General features: G+C 41.4%; 1 protein-coding gene across 4 annotated transcripts in view; it reads left to right on the forward strand.

Annotated features, from left to right (window-relative positions):
* nfia (nuclear factor I/A) overlaps positions 1–22759 on the forward strand; it is a 97415-nt gene that overhangs the window by 52922 nt on the left and 21734 nt on the right. For 2 of the 4 annotated variants that reach the window (XM_079470729.1, XM_079470731.1), the window contains exons 3-7: positions 5076–5141; positions 9465–9539; positions 16770–16887; positions 19051–19178; positions 20661–20711. In XM_079470729.1, the coding sequence (XP_079326855.1) occupies positions 5076–5141; positions 9465–9539; positions 16770–16887; positions 19051–19178; positions 20661–20711 (438 nt within the window). The remainder of the gene's footprint in view (positions 1–5075; positions 5142–9464; positions 9540–16769; positions 16888–19050; positions 19179–20660; positions 20712–22759) is intronic. The other 2 variants (XM_079470730.1, XM_079470732.1) reach the window with 1 other exon arrangement.

Genomic DNA, 22759 nt, shown 5'->3' on the forward strand with positions numbered 1-22759 from the left:
CCTGTGCCGTACTGTACAGGAAATGGAAAGACATGCTGGAGACAAAGACAGGATGTGCTCGTGGAAGTAGGCATCGCTGCTTTTTCAATCATTTGATTTGGACGTACGATCATTTGGTAACAACACTTCTGACAATGCGTGCACAGCCTTTGTTTCCGTGCTGTTCAGTTTATTTCAGCATTTTCAACTATATTCTCGTGATCTTTTTACAGTAAAAAAAGTTTTGCGCATATATTCCGCCTCTCATACTCCCTTTGAGGAATCCATGCTCGCACAGACACTTGACCCACTCTGTCTTTCTGTTTCTCCACATCAGGGCTACAGGAGGTCGCAGTACACATTAGATCCCTGACAGCTTCAACTTCTCTCTCACAGCCCTGCTATTTAGAGAGAGAGAGAGAGAGAGAGAGAGTTAAAGAGAACTAGAGAGAGTAAATTGAAAGTGGCCCCAGGGCTGTATATTTCACCATATCTCAGGGGAATTCTGGGATTCGGATTCTCTCTCTCCCATCCTGGGAAAAGGCCAAGAGTTTTTTTCTTCCTCCTCCTCCTCTGCTTGCCTTTCCTGCCTTTTCCTAGAAACTGCAGTTCATAGATTGGAGTCGAAAAGCTTTAACTGAGTTACAGTCAAGAAGAATAAGAACGAAGGAGGGTTAGCCTACAGGCCGGGAAAGGGGCACTTTTCCCAAAGAGAAGCTGGAGGCATTAAGGAATAGATTCTGGATAGTGTACTTTTGTCTCTCTGTAACAGTCTTGTTAAGGAGTCCAATACGTTTTATTTTGTACAAGTGATATTTTTGTCAATATACACAACATCATATTGTACTCTGTACATCTTATATAGTTGGATGTCTTTATGGCACTTGCCTTTTCATCGACAGAATCCAAAAGATGATATTTTGAGAAATGTCTCTGTAGTTTTGTGTTATATTCATACATTTTTATCGGACTGCTTTTTTAACTTTCTGTACTGGCTTCACATTACACCCCACTTATCCGGTCTTAACTAATAATGATATCTTGTTTCCATGTCCCCGCCAGTCCAGGGGGGACTTGGACTCAGGAATGTCCCGCTTTTGTCTCCTGGTAACGGTAACTCGGCAGTGCGGACAGCTTCTCTTACAGCACCCCGAACAAGGGCTGATTTACAAGTTCAAGTAAGAAGACGTGGCTTTCCTTAAGGCTGCCGATCTTCAACTGGTGCCCAGCTGTGTGCTCGCAGAAGGGAATAGCTTGAGTCGCACCAACAAAAGAACAGTTGAGACTCTTGTCGTGTTTTATTGCTTTTTGCAAGATTGCACTTGTTGGTTTACTGTACCGCAGCGATCCCATAATGTCATCGCTGGTTGACCACAAAGCGGATTCTGCTCGTTTTTGCACGCCCCTTTCTTGTCCATGAGCACATGTGAGACTCGCAGAGAACCCAGATTGGCTCCCGGTGCTCCCTAACTTGGTGCGCCTTCTGTATTTCTCAGACAGAGGCGATGAAACAAAACAGAAGAACAGAAAACACACCCGTATTACTATTCAAAATCCAGACAGGATCAGTATACACAGGCCGTAACACTATCCCACCCGTCTCGCTTCTCGATCCTCCGAAAACAGCAGTGTAAACAAGCGACACTCCACGAGAGAAGAAAAACAGCGCAGGCCCGGGCAACAGGCTGATGTATAGAGGAGAAGCAGAAGGGTCCTGTCTAAACACTGCCTCTCATTAAATACGGTGTGACGTAAAAGTGAAGAGGGGAGAGGTCAGGGTTACTCAAACATCGCACACGGCAGCGGCCTAACGGAAACAAACGTTCTGTACAATCCTCCCACTTAGAAGAATAAGAAACAGTCCTGATTATGAGTGTGTATATGGTAACAAACAATGCCTTTCTTTTCCAGACCACAAAATATATTTTGAAGAACATTGCTAAGAAAACAACATTTGCTCCCATTGACTTCTATGGACACAAAACCGCAAAGACAATTTTCAAAATATATTATTTTGTGTTCCGCAGAAAAATATCTGGTTTTGAATTGACAGATTTAATTTTTGTGAACTGTCAAATTGTCAGTGTTTTGCACGTCATTCTCAATGTCAGGTTCATCAACATGTTCCCCATCTGCCTTGTGACTCACCACAGAAAATATCAAATCTTTTTACGTCTGTTGTATGTGCATCACAGCCAAATTATGCTCTCCGTAGCGATTGTTCCCGCTAAAACACTTTCCGTCCGGAGTTCCTCGTGTAGTCCGGCTTCAAGTGTGACTGCACAGGAATTCCGTAATAAACCTTCTGGCTTCCCAACTCCCACCATCCCATCCGTCGACCGTAAAAAAAGTTAAAGAGGAAAGAAATCTGCGGGACGATACTTGTGGAAACAATGCGCCAATCCCTGGAGCTTCACCTTCTATTGATACTCCAGAAAGGCCCGTTTGTATTTCTAAATTAAGTTTCTGCCTCCTTTTATGGGGCTTCGTGTTCCTGAGCCCACTGTGTAAAAGGCCTTTTGAAAGCCGGGTTTTAACACACAATTGGATTACAGCAAAGCACTTGGTGAGAAGGCAGTGGGTTGGGACGGAGGACCTGCGAGAAGTACAGATGGTTTAGCGCATGCATAATGAAACAGACCAGGCGGTGTTTGTGCGCCCCCCCCCCCCCCGAAAGCAAGGCCTGGGAGAGGAAGAGTTGGAGAGGGAGATGAGAGAGAGGGGGAGGCAGGCCAGGGGGTATAACACTCGAACCCAACCTGCCTGCCGCAGCAAGCCGGTCCTAATGATCTAATTAGGTAATCACCTCACCGACTAATTCACAGAGTGCCATGACATTACATCCGTTCCTAACGGTGTGTGTGCGATCCGGCAGTGCTCGGTGAAAGCTTGTTACGCTTGTTTTACATCCTACATAGAAGTTTTCAGGTGGCTGTAGTATGTAGAAGAAACCCGTCTCTGTTATTTATTGCTTTTAAAATTTTTTAATAAACAAACATTTGTTATTGAGCAAGATAATAAATTAACATATAAATAGATTATAATAATGAATATAATTATATTAAATGTTATGTACTATGTTAAATAGTTTTATCACTGTAATTAATTTGTATTGTTTTTGTAATTCATTTAGTTTAGTTACAAATAATCAATATTTAGTTTATACTATTGTAAAAATTATTATATAATAAATAGTATTATATTAACTATTTAGTTTCTACAAATTTAAGGTTACTTTATTTTAACACCACTCGACTAATAAATATAAGTACGTACAGTTACCTGCAATGCTATGTTTCAAACAGAGATGGCGCTAGAGAGGCAAGTTATGGATTGTAGTTTTAATTAGTTCAACCTTGTTATAAGTTACTTAACAGCACTAGAAGATCCTCATGAAGCCCTTTTATTACCTCAGCGGCGAGGAATGTCCATCACATGCGAGCATATGCGTTGCAGTCGATTGTTCAATAATGAATTCTGTTGTCCAATCGAGGCGGAATAACACTTTTACTTAGTCACTCCGGGTTTCTTTCATTCACCCACGCCCAGCCGGCGTTCTTGTCTTTTTGATGGTGTGAGAACAAAATTACAGATAGGCTGAGACTACCCCGGCCTTGTCTTTCAGAGCGGAGCCCAAAGAGTGGCTTGTTATGCACTTGTATAGAGGATTTAGGCCCCGTGAATAGCCCTGTTTGTGCACGGTATTTAGTTGTTTGTTGTTTAGTGTCTTTTTTGTGTTGTTTATTTCAGACGGGAGGGGATTTTTTTGTTCTCCGAGGGCCCTCAACAGGGGGTAAATGCAGATGTGACACACAGAGTCTGGGTCTCACGCCTCATTTGCATATTTAATTAGCAATGGGCGATGTGTGGGAGAGCACTCGGTCTGTAGAGGGCAACTGGGAGAGTGTGTGAAAGTCTCGGCGCACGCACACCCACCCAGCGCCCGGTCTCGGCCCCCTCGTCGTGCTTTCACATATCTCTGGGCTGTTGCCGGGGGGGGCATGCATGTTTCGGCCCACTCTTCAGATTGCTTTTGTTTTAAACTGTTGATGCAGACGGCAATGCTGAGCTGAATGCAAACAAGGTCCTAAATTGTTTACTTTGTCTAGGAGCAGATGAAGGGGTTGGCCAAACTTTGCTTCAGGTTTTTGGTGTGGGGTGCGCTTTTGTTCGTTATACTTTCCATTTTTGGGTCTTTGGTTATTTTTTTTCGTTTCTATTATGGTGGACGGCACAAATCAGTTTCTGATCAAAACCTCACCAGCCCGATTTGTTTCGTGCTGCACTTCCTTGCTTTTTTGTTTTCGAGTGGATGTAAGTAATATTTCTCCCAACTGTTTTATCTGCAGTGGGAAATCAATACTCACCCCAGCATCTAAATCATCTTAAAGAGTATAATTTTTGGCTCTTTTTAGCCGTAGTAAAGGAGTTCAAGCGACGGCGTCTGGTCCGAAGTGAATTTTACGAAAGTTTCCCCCTGAAGGTCTGGGTGAGAATCATGGCTATCATGGCTAATGGCACAGTTAAAGAGCACTTCTTGGGAGAAATCTGGGCCCATCAAATTTATAGGGCTTTTTTATGCAGTGCGCCCATGTCCGATGGCTTTCTCTCCAGACCTATTTCCATAAGTGCCTCGGCTGCAAATAGCACACTCTGTGTGAATTCACAACCCGAACCTCACTGCTGGTTTGACTTGCCAAACCATGTGCCAAAAGGACTTCCTTTTGCATCTTAATAGGAAATATTAATATTCAGTCAAATGACTAGATAAAGAAAAGTTGCCTTTGGTTTGTTTATATGATGTTTGCACTATTCTGATCTGTGTGTCTGGCTGTCGCAGCAGTCAGCTTGGAAAGTCATCCCTTATCGAACCTTCTTGCGTACGCGCGGCAGAGTAGGGTTTCACCTGCATGCCTACAGCCAGACTGCACTGTCAGCAGGCCGGCCGGCAGATGATTCGCTTGAAGTTTGTCATCTGCGTCCTGAGCTTGGTGAATGCTGGCCATAGAAATGCCACAAAAGCTGCACGTTTGTGTTTTTTTTCAGAAATGAAACCAAAGTCTCACAGTTCACTCTGTCTCTCTCTCTTTCTACAGATTCAGGGCAGTCTGACAGTCCGAACCAGCCCAGTGAAGGTGACATCAAGGACCAGCCCGAAAACGGTGAGTCCCTAGACGCTCCAACAGACATCAGCAAATTAAAAACAAGGGTTGTCACAATATTTACATTTTCACCACACGGTACGAAAAATTTAAAATTCACAATAACAATATTATTCAATATCTTTAAGAGGCCAGTAAACAGTTATATTAGTCAGATTTGTCTATTTTTGTTTCTTTTTTGGTCTAGAAGTCACACCTAATAAATAAAAGAACAAGGCAATAAATTGTTTTTCATCGAACAAAAAAACATGAAAGAAACACAAAATAAAGACATTTTTGACTAATATAATTATTGTATTATTATTATTATTATACATTTTTTTTAAATACTGCGTCATTGTGGCTCTTAAAGAGACAGTTCACCCAAAATAAAAATTCCATCATATTTCATTTGTTTCCAAATCTTTATACATTTCTTTGTTCTGACGAACACAGAAAACCATATTGGAAGAACGTTTGCAACCACATAGTTCTCGGCCACTATTGACTTCCACAGTAGGAAAAATGACAATGGTAGTCAATGGTGACCCAGAACTGTTTGCTCTCCTACATTCTTCAGAATATTTTTCTCTTAGTTCTTCAGGAAAAAAATAATTTATACAGATTTAGAACAACTCGAGGGTGAGTAAATGAAGAAAGAATTACAATCATTTTGGGTGGGTCACTGTCACTTTAAGAGCCTCAATGATTCAATATTTTTTTAAATGAATAAAATATCCAAATATTAGAACAAACGATCGTATACAGATTTGTAACAATTTGAGGGTGAGGGGGAACAATTTCTCACAAAAAACTCTCCATACTTTTTACTAACATTACGACTGAATCAGTTTAGTCGCTTCTTTTTTTACTTTAAACACAAAATAACGTTGAAAAGTCCCCCTTAAACAGCCCCTTATTTCAGGTATGTGTATATCCCTCAACACTGGATTATCAGGCATATCTGCTTCCTAACTTTAAGATCATTGCAGATGTGTGCCCCGGAGCTTGAACTATTATTTCTTCGCCCTTGTGTGTGACACTTACGTCGGCCTGTTTACTCAGATTAGTGGATATGGAGGGATGAGCGTGTTCATCATTCTCACCCTGCATGTAGCTGATATTATCTTTTCATCTGCCTCTCTCTCTATGTCGTTGAACTGAGGATCACCCCTAAATTCTGATGTCTGCGCAGATGCTGCACATAATCTCCTCACTAGTGCCTTTGTCATCTGGAGTTTGTATCTATCTGTCATGATATAGAGATTATTTCTGCGTTTTATCCAAAACAGTACAGTTTAGGGATAATCCAATGTTGATATCAACCTGTAAAGCCATAGGATCTGAACTGTTAAAGGCATAGTTCACCTACAAATACAAATTCTGTCATCATTTATTTCCCCCTTAGGTTGTTTAAAACCTATATATGACTCTTGAAGTGAAGATATTTAGAGAAGTGTCAATGAGGGTCAGTTTGGTTTGGTTACCGACATTCCTCAAAATATCTTCTTCTGTGTTCTGCAGAAGAAATAAAGTCATACAGGTTTGGAATGACATGAGGGTGAATACATGATGGAAGTATTTTTTTGTGAACTATCCCTTTAAGGTCTATTACAGCAGTGTACTGTAAATATACACACGCCAACACACACTTGTCCCTGTCACTGTCTTTATTTCTCTCGTATTGTCTCTCTATTTCTCGCTTTCTGTCCGTCCCTTGTGCTTATTTCTCCATGATTTGTTTTTGCTGGTAAACCTTGACCCTTGTGCTCCATGCTACGTGCACTTTCACCAAGCGGGTGGCTGTCTTTCTGGGATAGGACGGCAATTGCACAACCCATAAACTATTAGATAAGGCCAGAGGATATCCTCTATTCTACTGTAATGAGAAAGTGAGGGGTGAGAAATGAGGCACAACTTTTATTCGGCAATCAGTAAATACAGCTAAACACAGAGATTAATCGTTTCACAGCCCTATTTTTAACAATTCATGTATTTGCTTGGGTCTGTTTGAAGTTCATTATAAAACGAATAATTTCACCCGTTTTGCATTAATATATATTTCTGGTTTTATCGTGCGTGATTCCTCTCTGCACATTTTTTCCCAAACAATCCAGTAAGTTCCCTGTCCTCCCCAGTTCCCCAAAGTCTCACCCCTTCTTTTCTTTTCTTGAATAACCTTTTCACTCATCTGAAATGTGTCCTGTTACCACTGGGTTTAGTGTTAAACGAAATGAAGATTTGCGTTAACCTAACCATTTTATTAACCAACTACCCGAATGCAGTAAAACGGGTTTGCCGTCTCTCCCGAGGCCTGTGAACACAGCTCAACGCCGGAGTTCGAGTCGAGTCAGTGGTCTTGTTGCTGTGCTAGAGACTCGCCGTAGTCTCAACGCTGCTTTGAAAGGCGAACCCTCGCCCCTCCCTACAACTGTGTGTGTGTGTGTAGATCTACAGTGGACACAGCTGGGAGTGATTATCCATGTTGAGATATAGAAGCCCTGCCCCTTCCCTCGCCCCTTTCTCCCTATATGAGGCGCTCATGGAAATGCCCTCGGTGAACTTGGAACGCATATGCTCCCTATACTGGAATCCTAGTGACGAAGGATCCTTCGCTCGCTCGCTCTCTCTCCCTCTCTGTCTCTTACTTCCATTGCGTCATTTCGTCATTTTCCAAGTAATAGTGCACCTCACTTCTATCCCGAGTTATTGTTGTTTCACAGTATGTACAGCTGTGTGGAAACTTTGACTTTTCGCCTCTCTCCCTCTTTTCTCTTTCTGCGACAAGTTTGCATGTCACTCCTCTTTGCCCTCTTACATACATGTGTTTAATACCCCCGAATGAACTCTTTCTCTCTCCATCTCGCTTCTTCGCTCAATCTCAGGGGCATCTGCGCAGGAATGCTCTCCGGCTCTGCAATCTTTTAGCTCATGTCAGCACTTTCTCTTGCAATGAGCCGGAGATATTACCCCTCCCTCCCCCTCTCAATCTCTCACTCTCCCCCTCTCTCTCTCTCTCTCCCTCTTTTTTGATTATTTATTATTCCACTCGTCCACATGCTTTACATCTTCTCGTCCAGCCAGTCAAGACTAAACTAATTTCTATTGTTGGTTTTATAGCTCACCAGCCACCGAGCCCCACAGGAAGTCATTAAATAGCTACATCACTTTTTCTTGAGATTCGTCTTGTCACTCTCTTTCTTTCTTACCCGCGAGAAACATCCCATATGAGAGCGGGCATAGAGATCTCTGGAGTATTTTGAGACTTTAGTTTTCAGACTTTATTTGTTACGTTTATTTTTATTGACGAAATGTGACTCAGAATTGAGTTTGACCTTTTTCTTAAGGTTGCTGTTAATGTTTTTAAAAAACAAGCAATTTTTTCTGCTTAAAGTTGAAGTCATAACAGAATCATAGTGCTGTACAGCGCTGTATTAGCATACATTTAAGGTTGATATTGTTTCTTTTAATTTTAAATGCATTTTATACTTTTCTTATTTTCCTCTTATTTTAGTTTTTTTAGATTTAGATTCATAGATGGGATGCACGATATTAATAGATGATAACTTGCTAAATAATGTGATGAAAAGTATCACACAAGTTTTTAAAATCAATTGGAATTAAATTGAAATACGTATAAATATTTTTTTAAGTATTCAGGTCATTCACTTTTTTGCAAGTTATGCGATGTGCATATAAATGTATGCACATTTGTGATATTTTGATATCTTGCTGCTCAGATTCATAATGTCCTTTATTTATTTTTAAGTTGTGACTTCTGCTTTATGACATTTTCACTTTCGTCTTTAAAATAAGCTAAGATCTGCCAGCAGTTATTTATGCAATATGTAAACTCTGTGGTATTAAGAGATAGCAATTGGTGTATTTGTGAGTTTAGGGCCGGTTATATATGGGTAAATCTAAAGCTAATGTGGATTCCTGAAACAGAAAAAAAATTCAGTTGTCAACACCGCAAACACTGGAGTTAAGGTCAGAACCCAGCTGTCACTTCCAAAAGAGGGAGTTTAACATTGAGACCACCACATATCATAAACATATGCCAAAATCATACAATATTGCGTTCCCATGCAGATTGAAAGTGTGTGTGCCGCACAGGGAGCTCCTGCCCCGCTCTAATACTGCACATACTCAAGGGACTACATCCAGATGTTCTCAACCCTCCTTGTCACTCTAAACACTCCCTACTCGTATCTGCTTTCTATTGGGACTGTGTGTGTGTTCCAGTTTTTCTATGTTGATTTTCAGTGCTCTCAGTTTTGTGTTTTATAATCACAATTTAACCTGTCACGGGATTGAATTTGATCTTCTGTTTTGTTTTTCTAGGACACCTCGGCTTCCAGGACAGTTTCGTCACATCAGGCGTCTTCACCGTCTCTGAGCTCGTGCGAGTCTCACAGAGTAAGATCTCATTTAATATCAGTTTCACATTCAGATTTCAAACTATTATTTGTTATCTATTATAACAAAAATGTTGTTTATTGGAACCCATCCATGGTACCATACTGTTTAGCGTTACGGCTAGTCAGCATTTGCATCTTAAAAGTTTATTAGTTTATAATATAAATTATTTTAAATCCACAGCCTTTAGCAGGGAATTACGTCGGTTGTATAGTTTCAGTCTTAAGAATGACATCACAACCTCAAACTTCTTAGTTCAGGTGTCTTAAAGTTGGACAAAATGAGGCTCATGATGATCCAGCGCGGTGGAGGAAATCGTCTCTGGTTTCTCGCTGTTTCTTTAAGAACAATGGGCTGAATCCACTATGCCTCCTCTCATTAGAAATCGAAACAGCAGGAAAATGCAGCAGTCAGCTGAACGTGTACTTTAGTGCAATGCGGTTGAACGGTTGTTGGACTGCCAGTCCTTGCACAGTACTTGGACATCCAATTGAAGTTTTATCGGTAAAAGATAACCTCGCGTTCTGTTTCGAAAGTTCGTATATGCTGCACATGCTATTTTGTGAAGTATCGTCACAAACCATCATGTAGCCTTAAAACGTTCAGAGATTGATAGAGCGATTAGGACGAGGTGCCCACAAGGGACATGAGACTTTCCCGAGGCGACAGGTAGCTCGAAGGGGGATGGGAGGGAGCGGAAAACGTGACCTTTAAAAATTGCAGACATCCACGGTGGAGAGTGACAGAGCGCAGCGCAATCCATACGTACCTGTCGATACCCGCTAACAATAGCGATCCAAAGCGCCTGTCAGCACTCACAGGAGCCCTCTGATCAAAGGTGCATTGATCCCACTCCTCCGTGACCTAATCTCGGGCGAAGGAGAGGAGAGGAGAGAGAGGGTGTTGTGGGCCCGGGCAAAACGCCCACCGTGGTCTCACCTCCCAGTCTGCTTTGAAAAGCCCTCATAGCGTCTGCCAACACAAAGACAGCGTCTGGGGAGAGCAAACATTTGGGTGCCACCACATTCTGGCCGGGTGACAGGAGACTGGCGGAAAGGGGTCAGCGCGAGTTGAATGCGTACGAGTTGGCCAGCGCGTGATGGATCAGGCGTATGTGCCGGGTAGAAGATGATGAACGATATTGGAAGTCTGATATTAACTCGGGCCGTATTGTGCTGCATCAGAAGTCTCGGCGTATGATGGTAACAAGATTAAGGAATATGCATAATTGATCCAGCTCTGCGGAGAGATCGGCTTTTATCCTAACATCTGTGACACACTGAGAAGAAAGCAGAGCGTTGGGTGGCATATGCTGGATGTTCAATTCAAATCAAAGTGTTCTCTCTTTCTTGCTTTCTCTCTCTCTCTCTTTTCCCCATCTTTCTTTTCCACAGTCCAGTGGCTCTTAGTTAGCAGGGGGTAGGGGCTCATGTAAAGCATACTTCTTCCCACACAGCACAGATTCAGAACTGATGTCTACGTACGCTACAAAAAATTGAACTTGATAAAAAAAATTGTGTTTTTGTAAATGTCTAAATATCCATATCTAAGCAAAACAAGATGCATTAATTTACAGGAACACTTCACCCAAAAATGAATATTCTTTCATGAATTTCTAACCCTCAGCTTGTTTCAAACCTGTATTAATTACTTTGTTCCGATGAACACAGAGAAATATATTTTTGGAAGAATGTTAGCAATTTTCACTTTTGGAACATCATTGACTACCATAGTAGGACAAATTAAATGGTAGTCAAAGGTGCTCCAGAACTGTTTGTTTTCCTACATTTTCCTGTTGAACAAATCATCTTTCGTGTTCAACCGAACAAATAAATATTTTTCACTATGGTAGTGGATGATCCAACATTCTTCTAAATATCTTTCTTACGTTTTTATTTTGTTTTCTAGTGCAAATATCCAAATATTCTTTAATCAACATTCATCTACTTCAGAAGCTTAATGACTTAGGATATGCATCAAAATGTAATTGAAAATGTAATTTAAAATAAAAATAAATATGTAATAATCTGCCAGTGCAGACATATATATAGGGGGGACAAGATGCTTTACTTACCACATTTGCACTTGCTTCTCTTGTTTTAAGCAAAAGCTTTAGTATGATAAAACATTGTCTTGTTTTCTGTAACATTTAATGCAAGCTATTTTGTAATTTAGCTTTTTTAACTAAATGTAGTTTGTTGTTTAGAAGAATGTTTAGATATGTGTGTTGGAAAACAAGACAACGATAAGATAGAAAATCGGGTTTTACAAAATTGCTTGATTATTTACTGTGTCAACGCAAAGTTGTTTCGCAGTAGCAAGTATCTATAGTAAAAATGAGTAAACGTCTTAGTAAAACAAATCTTTTGAAAATAAGTGAATACGTTAGCTAACACAATGATCAATACTTCTACAGCAATTAATCATGTTGGTTCATGTTCATTTCAGCTTGAACTAATACATTTTTTATCAAATGTTGTATCTGTTAACATTAGTTTAATGCACCATGAACTAACGTAAACAATTTTATTGATATTAAACTAGTATTAACAAAGATTAATACATGGTAATAACTATATTGCTCATTGTTAGTTCATGTTAGCTAATGTATTTTCTAATGTTAACAAATACAACTTTATTTGTAAAGTGTTACTGAAACACTGTATTAACTATAGATATTTTCACTGTAATGTTTTTTTTTAAACTGGATTATTTGGCTGCCGCCTTTATCCAAAGTGACTTCCACATGTATTACAGGGACAATCCCCCCAGAGCAACCCACAGTTAAGTGCCTTGCTCAATGGAACAGCGGTGATAACTCAACCGCTACTCCTTACTGCGAACAAACCGGCAAAGTTCTGATTCCCAGCCATAAGCATGAACCACTAAGCCACAAAGAAAGGCAAACTTGATTTGTGATGGACAATGAACATATCTAAAACATAGAGAATCATCCATTCACAGTTCCCATTCTGTCTCACCCTCTTCCACGAACCTTTCCCCTTCCTTAATGTGCAATACCATCTCCAAAGTTCAGCAGTCAGCAAAGCCCACCGTTAGCATAAGTCCTCTAACAGGATTGCTCCCTACGGAGTGGCCGTGAATTAAAGTGCAGTATGCATGCTCATGACTTTGGTAGGTTCTTGGGGAAGGCACCGAGATGATGCGGTTTGTCAAAGTGAAGAGGGTAAGTGCACCAGATTGGAAGAAGAGGGTAATCTGGTGCCCCGAAGTGGCCCGCGAATTACCCAGAGGACTTCCTCCGAGGGGCTTCTGTGTGGAAGATTTATTTAAGCGAATGGGAAAGGGGTCGAGTTCAGCATCGTGCCCGTTCATAAGATGAAAGGTTGTGATATTGAATGGACAGCGGGCTGCCTTAGCTCTTCCCTGACTATACACTATGACCTTGGCTTTGTTGCACCCATTACACAATTCAGTGGCAGCCCAATCGAATCTGCTTCTGTCGATCAATATCCTATTAAAGCGCCACACAAAAAAGAGAGGAAGAGAGAGGGAGGGGCAGGGTAGGATGGGGAGCGAGAAATGAAAGTCTCCATAAAGTTAGATGCTACGGCTACGTTTTTGTAAATGGAACTCCACATAATTGGCCAGTCAATACCAGGCTGGGGTAATTTCTGAGATTGGGTCCGCCCTTTTCATATCCTCCATCGCCCCACTTTTCTTTCCATGTACCTCCATCTTGCAGTGTCCCTGTTCCTATACGCACCTAATAAGACCCGGAGTTTCTTTTCCCCTCCTGTATATATATAATGCAACTGGTCCCCTTATGAAGCGGCACCCGGTTGCACCGCGGTTTGGCACAGGTGAACGAGAAGACTTGTACGTGAGCCAATTCTACTGTCGCCGCCCCCCCACTCGGAAGCTCTCCAGAGGAGATTGAAAGAAAAGAGAGAGGATACGGATTAGGATGAGGTTATTGTTATTAGTTCGCCGGCAAGAGACTCGCAGAAATGTTGGCAAGCGGCGTGCGCCGTGGTCCAGGGGCAGAGACACCTGGAAATCCCTAGGTGAAGGCTAGGAGCTGGCACGCACCATTTAGCCATATGACCAAACAGGGGGAGCGGATGAATTATGGAGTAGGAGCGGAGCTGCCATGCCAACGCCAACGCCGCGGCCCTGCCGACACTGCCAGCATGTGCCAGCGGTACCAATGGGGATACGCCCACCGCTCTTGTCAGCATTGTGCCAAAGCCTGCCAGTGGGCAATGCCATCTGCACTGAAATCTACACGCAGGTGCTGAAGTGCTGAGTCTTCTGCTTAAATCTAGTTTTTGAAGACCTGATGAAATCAAAAATGAAGTTGTGTTCATTTTATTTGATCGTTGGGGTTGACCGTATGCTTATGTACCCTTACATGTGGCCAAATTACCTTTTTTTTTTTTTTTTTATTGAGAACTTGTGACTTTACCATGGACAGACATTCACGTAATTACTATAGTTTTATCTGTTGTTGGATAATTACCTTGGGTATAGCCAAAATTTTACTACAAATAGCATTGGTTAAACCATGGTAAGCTGTCATAAGGAATGTTTTAATAGGAATTTTTTGTAGGAAGAATGTCAACAGTAATGAAAACTGGTCAATCGATTTCATAGGGTTTATTAACATGCACAGCAAAAGAAAGGTCTATAATTGACCGTAAAAGTGGAATGATTATTTACTTTCACATGTATATTATGAGTCCATGATCGACTTCATGCTTTTCTACTCCTTGACCTCCATCAATTGGTCAATGACCGTCAGGCGTTACAAGCAAAGTGCCTGCTGCTTTCTCCCCATCTGATTGAAGATCCAGGGAACACTCTTCCTCAACAAACCTCCACCGCCAAACCTGTGCCATACACCTACGGGGCCAGGATCTACCCAGGAGCTGATCAAGCACTAAAAACCCCACCGTAGACCTGTCAAAGCTCACCAACTTCAGACCAGCTTGAGATGAGATCCCATCACGCTACGGCCTTCTCACTCAATAAAGCGATGAGGAGCGAGATGGAGGGGGGGGGAGGTGCTTGGACAGACGTCCAGGGTTTTGAAGTTGATTGCTGCTGCCTTTGTTGTCAAATGCTTCAATTTGAAAATCCGGCCTGAACAAAAGGCCACTTTTTTTCTCTCTTCCTCCTCCCCCTGCTCTTTTCAAATGAATGGCCTCCGCAGCTTTTGTAGATGCTTAGCCGGCGGTGTTTGGGTGGAGGGGAGGAGTACATCCATGTGTGTGTATGTTAAGAGGGTTAGACTACACTTGAGACGTGAGACCACACCAAAGAAACTCATAGCGAATCGGTCACTTTGCTGTCCCGACAACCAACTTTTTGTGGGTCTTGGTTGTTCAGTTCATTTTTAAAAGTTTGCACATTTATCGTAATGACAATGCAATGAGTTTTTACTAAATACAAATGAAAAGGATTTTAAATTATATTCCGATAGGATTGGTCAAATTGAGCCAACTTCCAGGGACATTTTTATCCTCAAACTACCGCTAAATAAACCTGCATGCGACACCGTGTGACCAAAATTCCGCTGCACTAACAGCACTAAGTAAATAGAATAGATTGAAAGATTTTGCTAATGTACTTTGTGCACAGCTACTTGAAAGGTAAAGCAGTAAAGATCAGCGAGAGAGAGAACAGAAGAGAAAGAGAGAGGGAAAAGATCAATGCCGGCCTGATAGCCACAGGCTTCATGTGGAATCCTCGAAGCGAAAGCATTTGATAAAGCCTTTAAGAGGTAGAGACTGCGGATTACCTTTATGATTGATTTCCATTCCAGTCAGACAGACTGCAGTGTGGTCATTTTTCTACCCAAACTGCAGCGGCGGGGCCGGCCGATCTATGTGTGTGTGTGTGTGTTTGTGTGTGTTGAGGGCCGGCTGAGTTACTGCAGCCCGGTGCCCAGGTTAGCTCTCACACAAATTACTTCAGATCCCTCTATTAGCCATGCAAATGCAGCCCGGCTTTACTGCTCCTCGTAAATAATCCGCACCGCCACTTCTATTAGAGGGGAGGACCACCCCCCTTTCCAAAATAAGTTACGATAAAGAGATGACTCGGAAATTATAGCAGTTCCTACTAGGACCACTTTTCCCTTTAACCGCGTCCTCTTCCAATGTTAATTAGGCAGCCCATTACCGTGTCTATCATGGTCTTCACACTGCCGTCCGTCCCGATCGCAGCTTCTCTCTTGGACCGGCCCGCTCTAATAGGTATGCAGGTCCAGTGTTGCGCTCTTGCACATTCGTGCTGTCCTCATCAAAAATAGTGGTCTCAGTCACCGTGAATATAAAGAGGCATCACAGCTTTATGTACTTTATGACAAAGGCGTTTGATAAAGAGCGATGCTCACCAGTGACCTACAGGAAGGGAGGTTGGTCGCTTGCGGCGGGGTAATGTTTAGAAAACAATGTGTTCATATACGTGTGGTACTTGGCCACTTTTGTTGACGTGGGCTGTAAATGGAGAATGTTTCTGAAGAATAGAGAAGGAACGGGTTGGGAAAAAGCTCTCAATTGGTTGTAAAGAACCTGTGCTATGGGTTGTGTTTGCATGTGCTTTGAATCGTCTTGTTGGCATTCTAAATACAAAATTCTAAACTAACAAGAGAAGTGTTAAGAGGTATAGTATAGAGAAGATAAAGATGGGACTACATTTAGACAAACAAGTAGGAGACATTGCAACGCTCAATTTTCATTTGGAATTTTGCAATTTGGAATTCCGGAAGGAAGAGACAAAGTGGAATTCTTGCTGTGGTTGAGATATTTATTTATTTCAGAACTGCATATGCATTATTTTACCAGCCATAGACATGTACCAATGTGTGTTTATTATTATTAATAATAATAATGTAGAAATTGATTAAAATGTATCGTTGTCGTTCAACAGCGAAGTGTTGAAACCCTATTATTATCATTATTATTGTTTTTTTTAATGTACATATTAATAATAAATAAATATATGAATATTCTGATTATGAGGATAATTATGTTATTATTATTATTTTTATTATTACTTATAATTAATTATTTACGTGTTATTATTCAGCAATGAAATAAAAAAAATACATTTCTTGAAGAAGTAGTTCCATCCCTCTTTCTAAAACTGCACTGGCAAGGATAGAAAATAACTAACTTACTACCTTGAATAAAGTTTTGATGTGTTTGTGTCTATTTTGTGTTAACGCTGTGTTTTTGTGCTGTGTTTCCGTGTGCGTGGCAGCCCCTATCGCGGCAGGAACAGGACCCAACTTCTCGTTGGCGGACTTGGACAGCTCTTCTTACTACAGTATGAGCCCCGGGGCTATGAGGCGCCCCCTACCCAGCACTTCTTCTAGCAGGTACACACACACGCTCTCTCTCTCTCTTTCACTGTGAGTCTTAATTAATCAGCCGAGGCAGAGATTGATGTGTTGGCTGCGTTTTGGAAGAGGCTGCAGGAGTCGGAGCTACACAAGCTTCCAACATATGTGTGTCCACCTGGAACCTCCTCCTCCTGCCACCCGCTCAGCCTTCGGGCCAGTCTCACACACGCGCACACACACACTGCTCCCCAATGCAAGACTTCACCACGTGGCGCCCCTTCGCATGAGGTGTGTAGACAGATGTGTGTGTTTGGACACGTGTGTGTGCACAGCTGAGCGCAAGCGTATAACGGTCGCTCTGATTTCACCGACGGGCCGAGTATCACTGTCACTTTTACATAACACAGACCACCGACACGACCTATTCGCAATCACAAACGTTCGTTTTTATGTTTATCGAACGCAGAACGTGTTTATGTATGTTCGCTTCAACCTGTTTCCTTGAAATACTTGAATGCTTAAATTTTAAAGAACATACTTTGTTTCAGATACAAAGAAACGTGGTTGTATTTAACACACACTTGTGTTTCGGCAACTGGGTTTGTGTTCGTTTGTTTTAGCCTTTTTCCTTAAAACACTTGAATGCCAAAATTTAGAGAACACTCTGTAGCGCAAACATAAACATACACGCTTATATTTGATTTATACACTTGTGTTTCTATGAGCGTGTTTGTTTGTGTCTACCTGTTTATCTAAAACGTTAAATGGTGAATTTTGAAGAACGCATTGGATCACAAGGTAAATGTGCTTTGTCCGTTCTGCGTTTGTTACTTATTGCCTGATTCGCCAAATTTTGAGAGGACACACTGTTTTCATGTTTTCTCTTTCTCTCTCTCGCTGATCTTTACTGCTTTACCTTTCAAGTAGCTGTGCACAAAGTACATTAGCGAAATCTTTCAATCCGTTCTATTTACTTAGTGCTGTTAGTGCAGCAGAGTTTGGTTTATTTATAAACAATGTCCCCAGAAGTTCGCTAAATTTGACCAAACTAGACTAGATAACAATATACTTAAACTTAAGACGCGTATATTTACCGTACACTTAAGTTTTGGCAAGTGTTTGATTAGGTTCGCAACCAAACGTACATAAGCGAAGAACTCACTTGGTTGGGTTATGCATGTGACTGGACATCGTCTATACATTCATGTAAAAAAACTTCAAATGTTTGGACGTTTAAGTGCCTTTGATGTCTGTTTTAATAGGTAGATATTTAGATTTTGAGGCGCACACATTTGTGTGTGTGTGTGTGTGTGTGTCAGCCCACATGCTTCAGTGGCCTCTTCAGCCAGGCCTGCCAAAGCAAACATCTGGAATAAGGACCCTGTGTGTGGCTGCATGCTAGAAACTAATTAAGCGATTATGAGTGAAAAAAACCAGTAGGCCTTACATTAACAAATAAATGTCAGAGCTCAGCTTTCAGCAGATAACTCACACACACACAGCCGCCAGTCTCACCTCTTCAGCGTGTGTGAGTCCATGAGACAGTGTGATGCAGTATATACAGTATGTTAGTGTGTGTGTACAATATAGTGAAAGGTAATTGTTCTCATTCCCATGCATCTCAAAGGTGCGTGTTTGCCTTTTTTTCCGCATACAGTTACAGTATTTACCAGCCAAACCTTGACCCCTTGGTCTCACCTCAAATTGTGTTGTCTTGACCTTGAATCAAATATTTTCTATGATAAAGTACAGCAGCTCAATACCGTAGAAAACACTTTTCCTGGGCTTGTATCAAATGTATCAACTTTATAAAATAGCTCTTTGCCGCTGACGTCCTGTAATCATAAAGTCTTTGTGTTGAAAGTAAATTGACCAATAACATCATAGCTCACTTTTCACTGAGCCATTAGGATAAATCAAGTCCCGCCCCAATATTTTGTTGAATGTTCGTACATACAACTTTATGCTCTTTTGGATTATTTATATAGTTTTTTTTTAGCTTTGAATATATATTATAACCAAACACATGCCGGAAGTTAACTTCGAGCCAGGCACGTGCGTCTGATGAAACCGTCTATTGGAAATACACATACATTTGCAGAATACAGATAAACATTCGCTCTTAAACTGACTAAATGATGTTTCCTTTAATATTTTTATGTCAGTTCATTTACATATGATTTCTGTCTTGTCACGCAGTTCTGCAAAGCGTATCAAATGCATGGAGGACGAGGTGGACAGCCCGGGAGAGGAATCCTACTACCCAGGTCAGGGACGCTCTCCTGGCAGCGGAAGCCAAGCCAGCAGCTGGCATGAAGTAGAGCCAGGTAACCATCCACCCCGACGCCTGGCCTCCCCAACTCTTCTACACACACACACACATTCACACTCGCACACACCGCAGGCGATGGTGTGTTTGTGCGTCCCGTGGTGCATGCTGGTTCCGGGTCGGCTGGGATTATTTCTGTTTTCTGTTACATTTTGGTGGAAAGAGGGTTTTGTTGACTACACCCTCTAACTCAACAAAAACAATCCTCTCATTTTCTTTATCTTCATTAGCAGTTAACCGTGGCAAGCTTGTGGGTTTAAACTCATTTTACCTTCATACCCATGTGTGTACTACTAATGATGCTAATACGAAGAGTCCCATGAGATGTGGATGTGAGGATGTTGTGTATGTGTGTGGATGGTAGTGTCATTGGTTCTGATTCATCCAGGGCTGCTATAAACCACGCTGCATCACTGAAGAGCAGAGGACTGTAAATCTGTCCTGCCGGGAAGCGTCTTGAATCAGACGTTCTCTCTCTCAATATTAGAAATAGCGCACAGGGTGAATGTGTCCTCTTTTATAGCCAAATAACACCACATTTTTGGTCATTTAGATCTGCAGAACTTCAATGTTTTGTGAATGTACAGTTAAACTATTTTTAACCGATTCTTGAACCCTTACCCCACCTCAGTTGACTTCAACAAGATTTATTTGTTCTTTCTCTCCATCTCTTTCATGCTGATTCTTAATTTCGGTGTTGCTTTAGATATTTCTCTGTCCCACAAAGCCCGCCCCATTAACGTAAATACAGATCCGGCACACTGTATTCTGAGAACGATTGTCTAATATTATCCCACAACCAGGAGACCGCCTGTCGTTTATTTGAAAACAACTTTCACGCACACGATGAAGCTGATGCCAAGCATTTGTTCTTCCAATATGACAGCCGATTCCCCCAACCCCCAGCGCCTCCCATTGTTATGTCAGAATGATAGCCCCTGATGCAAAATGTTGTCTTCGTCCATCGGTGATGGCTGAAACTGCTACCTGCGGATGTCTGAACCAAAAGATGCAAAATATGTTCAAGGTTGTTTGAAAGCTCGACTGGAGGAAGTCAAGAAGTGCAATTTAAAAGAATTTAGAAACCGTGCATGTGCCTTCCAGGTTTGGGATTTTTTGTGCCAAGACTTGAGAGGAAGTTTTAGGCGGTTTTCAAAGATAATAAATAGTATTAAATTGGCCAAATCATATTTTGCTTAAATCTAATAACAGATTTGTGTTGAGGGTTAGAGGTAAGGCATATGAAATATTATTAGCTTGGTATGAAAATGCTGGAAGTCTGCAAGATGTCTCGAGTAATAAAGTGAAATAAACCTGTGTTTGTAACCTGAGCGTGTGGATGTCGGACATCCTGCAGACACATCAGGGAACAACACAACATGAATGCTATTGCACATTTGCTTCTACACCTCTTAATCACCCTGCCTTCTTTTTCTTTCTTTTGTCCCTCCTTTATTTCTTCCTTCCTCGTCGTTCAAAGCTGGATATAAACTGCGTGGCTCGCTAGCTAGTTCGTTCATCTCAAGACAAGGTAAAACTCACATCACTGTTGTCATCCTTCCACAACTCACCCCCCCCCCAAACCAGCAGCTTGTCCATTGTGCCGTTATAGTTTTGTTGTTGTTGTTTTGTATCTTTGTGGTTGTGTCTTGGTTCAGGAAACTATCCCTTCACCTCTTACACCCACGACCCCTCCCAAGCACCTTTCCCGCAAGATAATAAATGAAGTATTGTTGGACTTCCTTTCCCATAAGATTCCTGTGATTTTTTATGTGTGCATGACATCATCCATGTTTATTAATGGTGCATCTGGAAATGTTTGCTTTGCAAGTGACATCACCTTGTTTTGCCAAATGTATGTAAGATGAAGCTGTAATCTTTGCAAGAATGTTGTTAAAATAGTTGGCGGGTTGTTTGAATGACTAGTTAAGTGGTCTTTGGTCTTCGAGAATCCCTGTATAGCTAGTCTTGATATATTTTATTATTTACTTACTTTTATTACTGAAGGTATTTTTAAATTATAAAATACATATTTTTTTAATAAATATTTTTTTAACTATTAGAATAATGATATAACAAAATATTAGTATTTGTTTTATTTTTATTATTTTTATGTTTTGTAATTATTTGAATAATAATAATAATTATATAACTTATTATTATTATTAATAACAATAATAGTAATAATAACAATCATTGCTATTTATTTTATAATTCTTTAGCTATTTTTTATACTTTTTAATTTGAATTTTTTTATGAAAAGACAAAGATATTGTAATTTATAACTATACTTTTTTCCAATGTTGACAGTCAGACCCTCACCTATATGCATGGCTGAACTCACTAGTCGACATCACTAACTAGTTGTTCCCCACCCTGTATAATTATTTACAACAAAGATAAAACCAATGAAAATATACAGAACAATGCTATTGATTTATTTTGATTTGATAGTGAAAGCTGCGTCTCCCTACTATGTGATTTTCACAGTTGCATGGGCAACAGAGCAATTTAGAGTCTGTTCTTCATGTGTCATGTTAGAATGTGAGAGGGAATGTGTGAGCAAACCAAGAGAGGGAGAGAGAGAGCAAGTCAGACATGACCTCCAGATCCCTTGCTCGCCTGTGACGGGATCACACGTCCCCTCTGATCAACGACTTCCGCCCGTTTTTCAGCCAAGGTGTTGGACGTCAAAGCCACAGTGACATCTCGAGCACTTGTTATGGCCGCCATCTGTTTGATTTGTGGCCGTTTCCACAAATCCGCCCCAAGAGTGTGTGGACTTGTTTGTTTGCGTGTGTGCGGGTCTTTCCTATCTCTATTTGCTATGCGTTTAAAATTAGCTAGGCTGTCAGTAGCATGTCTACGGCAGCAGCGTGCCTGTCATTGCTTAGGTAGCAGGTGTCACGTGCGCCCATCATTTTGCACGCCCTACTTGGGGTCACTGAGATCTTTTTTACCTAGTTTAATATACTAAGGATAGAATACTAATAGAATAACAAAATAATAGCAAATAAAATTCACATAAATTAAACCATAAACCAAAGCACACCTGTAAATGGAAGTCTAGTTGGAGTAGATTCACAGCCTGCTGCAGCACTGATTGATGTTCCGAAGGGGACGGCGAGCGCTTCAGGATGAGAGCGATGGAGAGCAACAGCGAGATGCACTCTATACAGAATTGCCTCCTCGCCCGTCTGGGTCCTGTCATTTTGTCAGCCATGAGGACGGAGAAAGGGAGGGAAGAGGAGAAAAGGAACAGGCCAGGACCAATGCCCAGTGTGTAATAACGCCTAGGAAGGGAAAGTGCTGACTACGGCTGGTCTTTGATTCCAACTGACAGAACCTTTTCAAGTGCTCATTACTCACTGCGAGACATCAGGCCGCGTTCACCACAAACACAAACGCACCTTCACACACACAATCAAAGAGAACCGTCCACCGAGCCACAGGTTTCATTTTGTTTTCCTTTTGGTCCTCATCGCTCTTCGGGCACTGGCCTGTTCCCGTCAGAAACACATCTTTAGGCCGTAGAGCGTAAGAGAAGACACTGCTAGAAAATCCAGCTTCTGCATGGTT

The sequence above is a fragment of the Barbatula barbatula genome (genome assembly GCF_947034865.1).
Source record: "Barbatula barbatula genome assembly, chromosome: 13".
Lineage (NCBI taxonomy): Eukaryota > Metazoa > Chordata > Actinopteri > Cypriniformes > Nemacheilidae > Barbatula > Barbatula barbatula.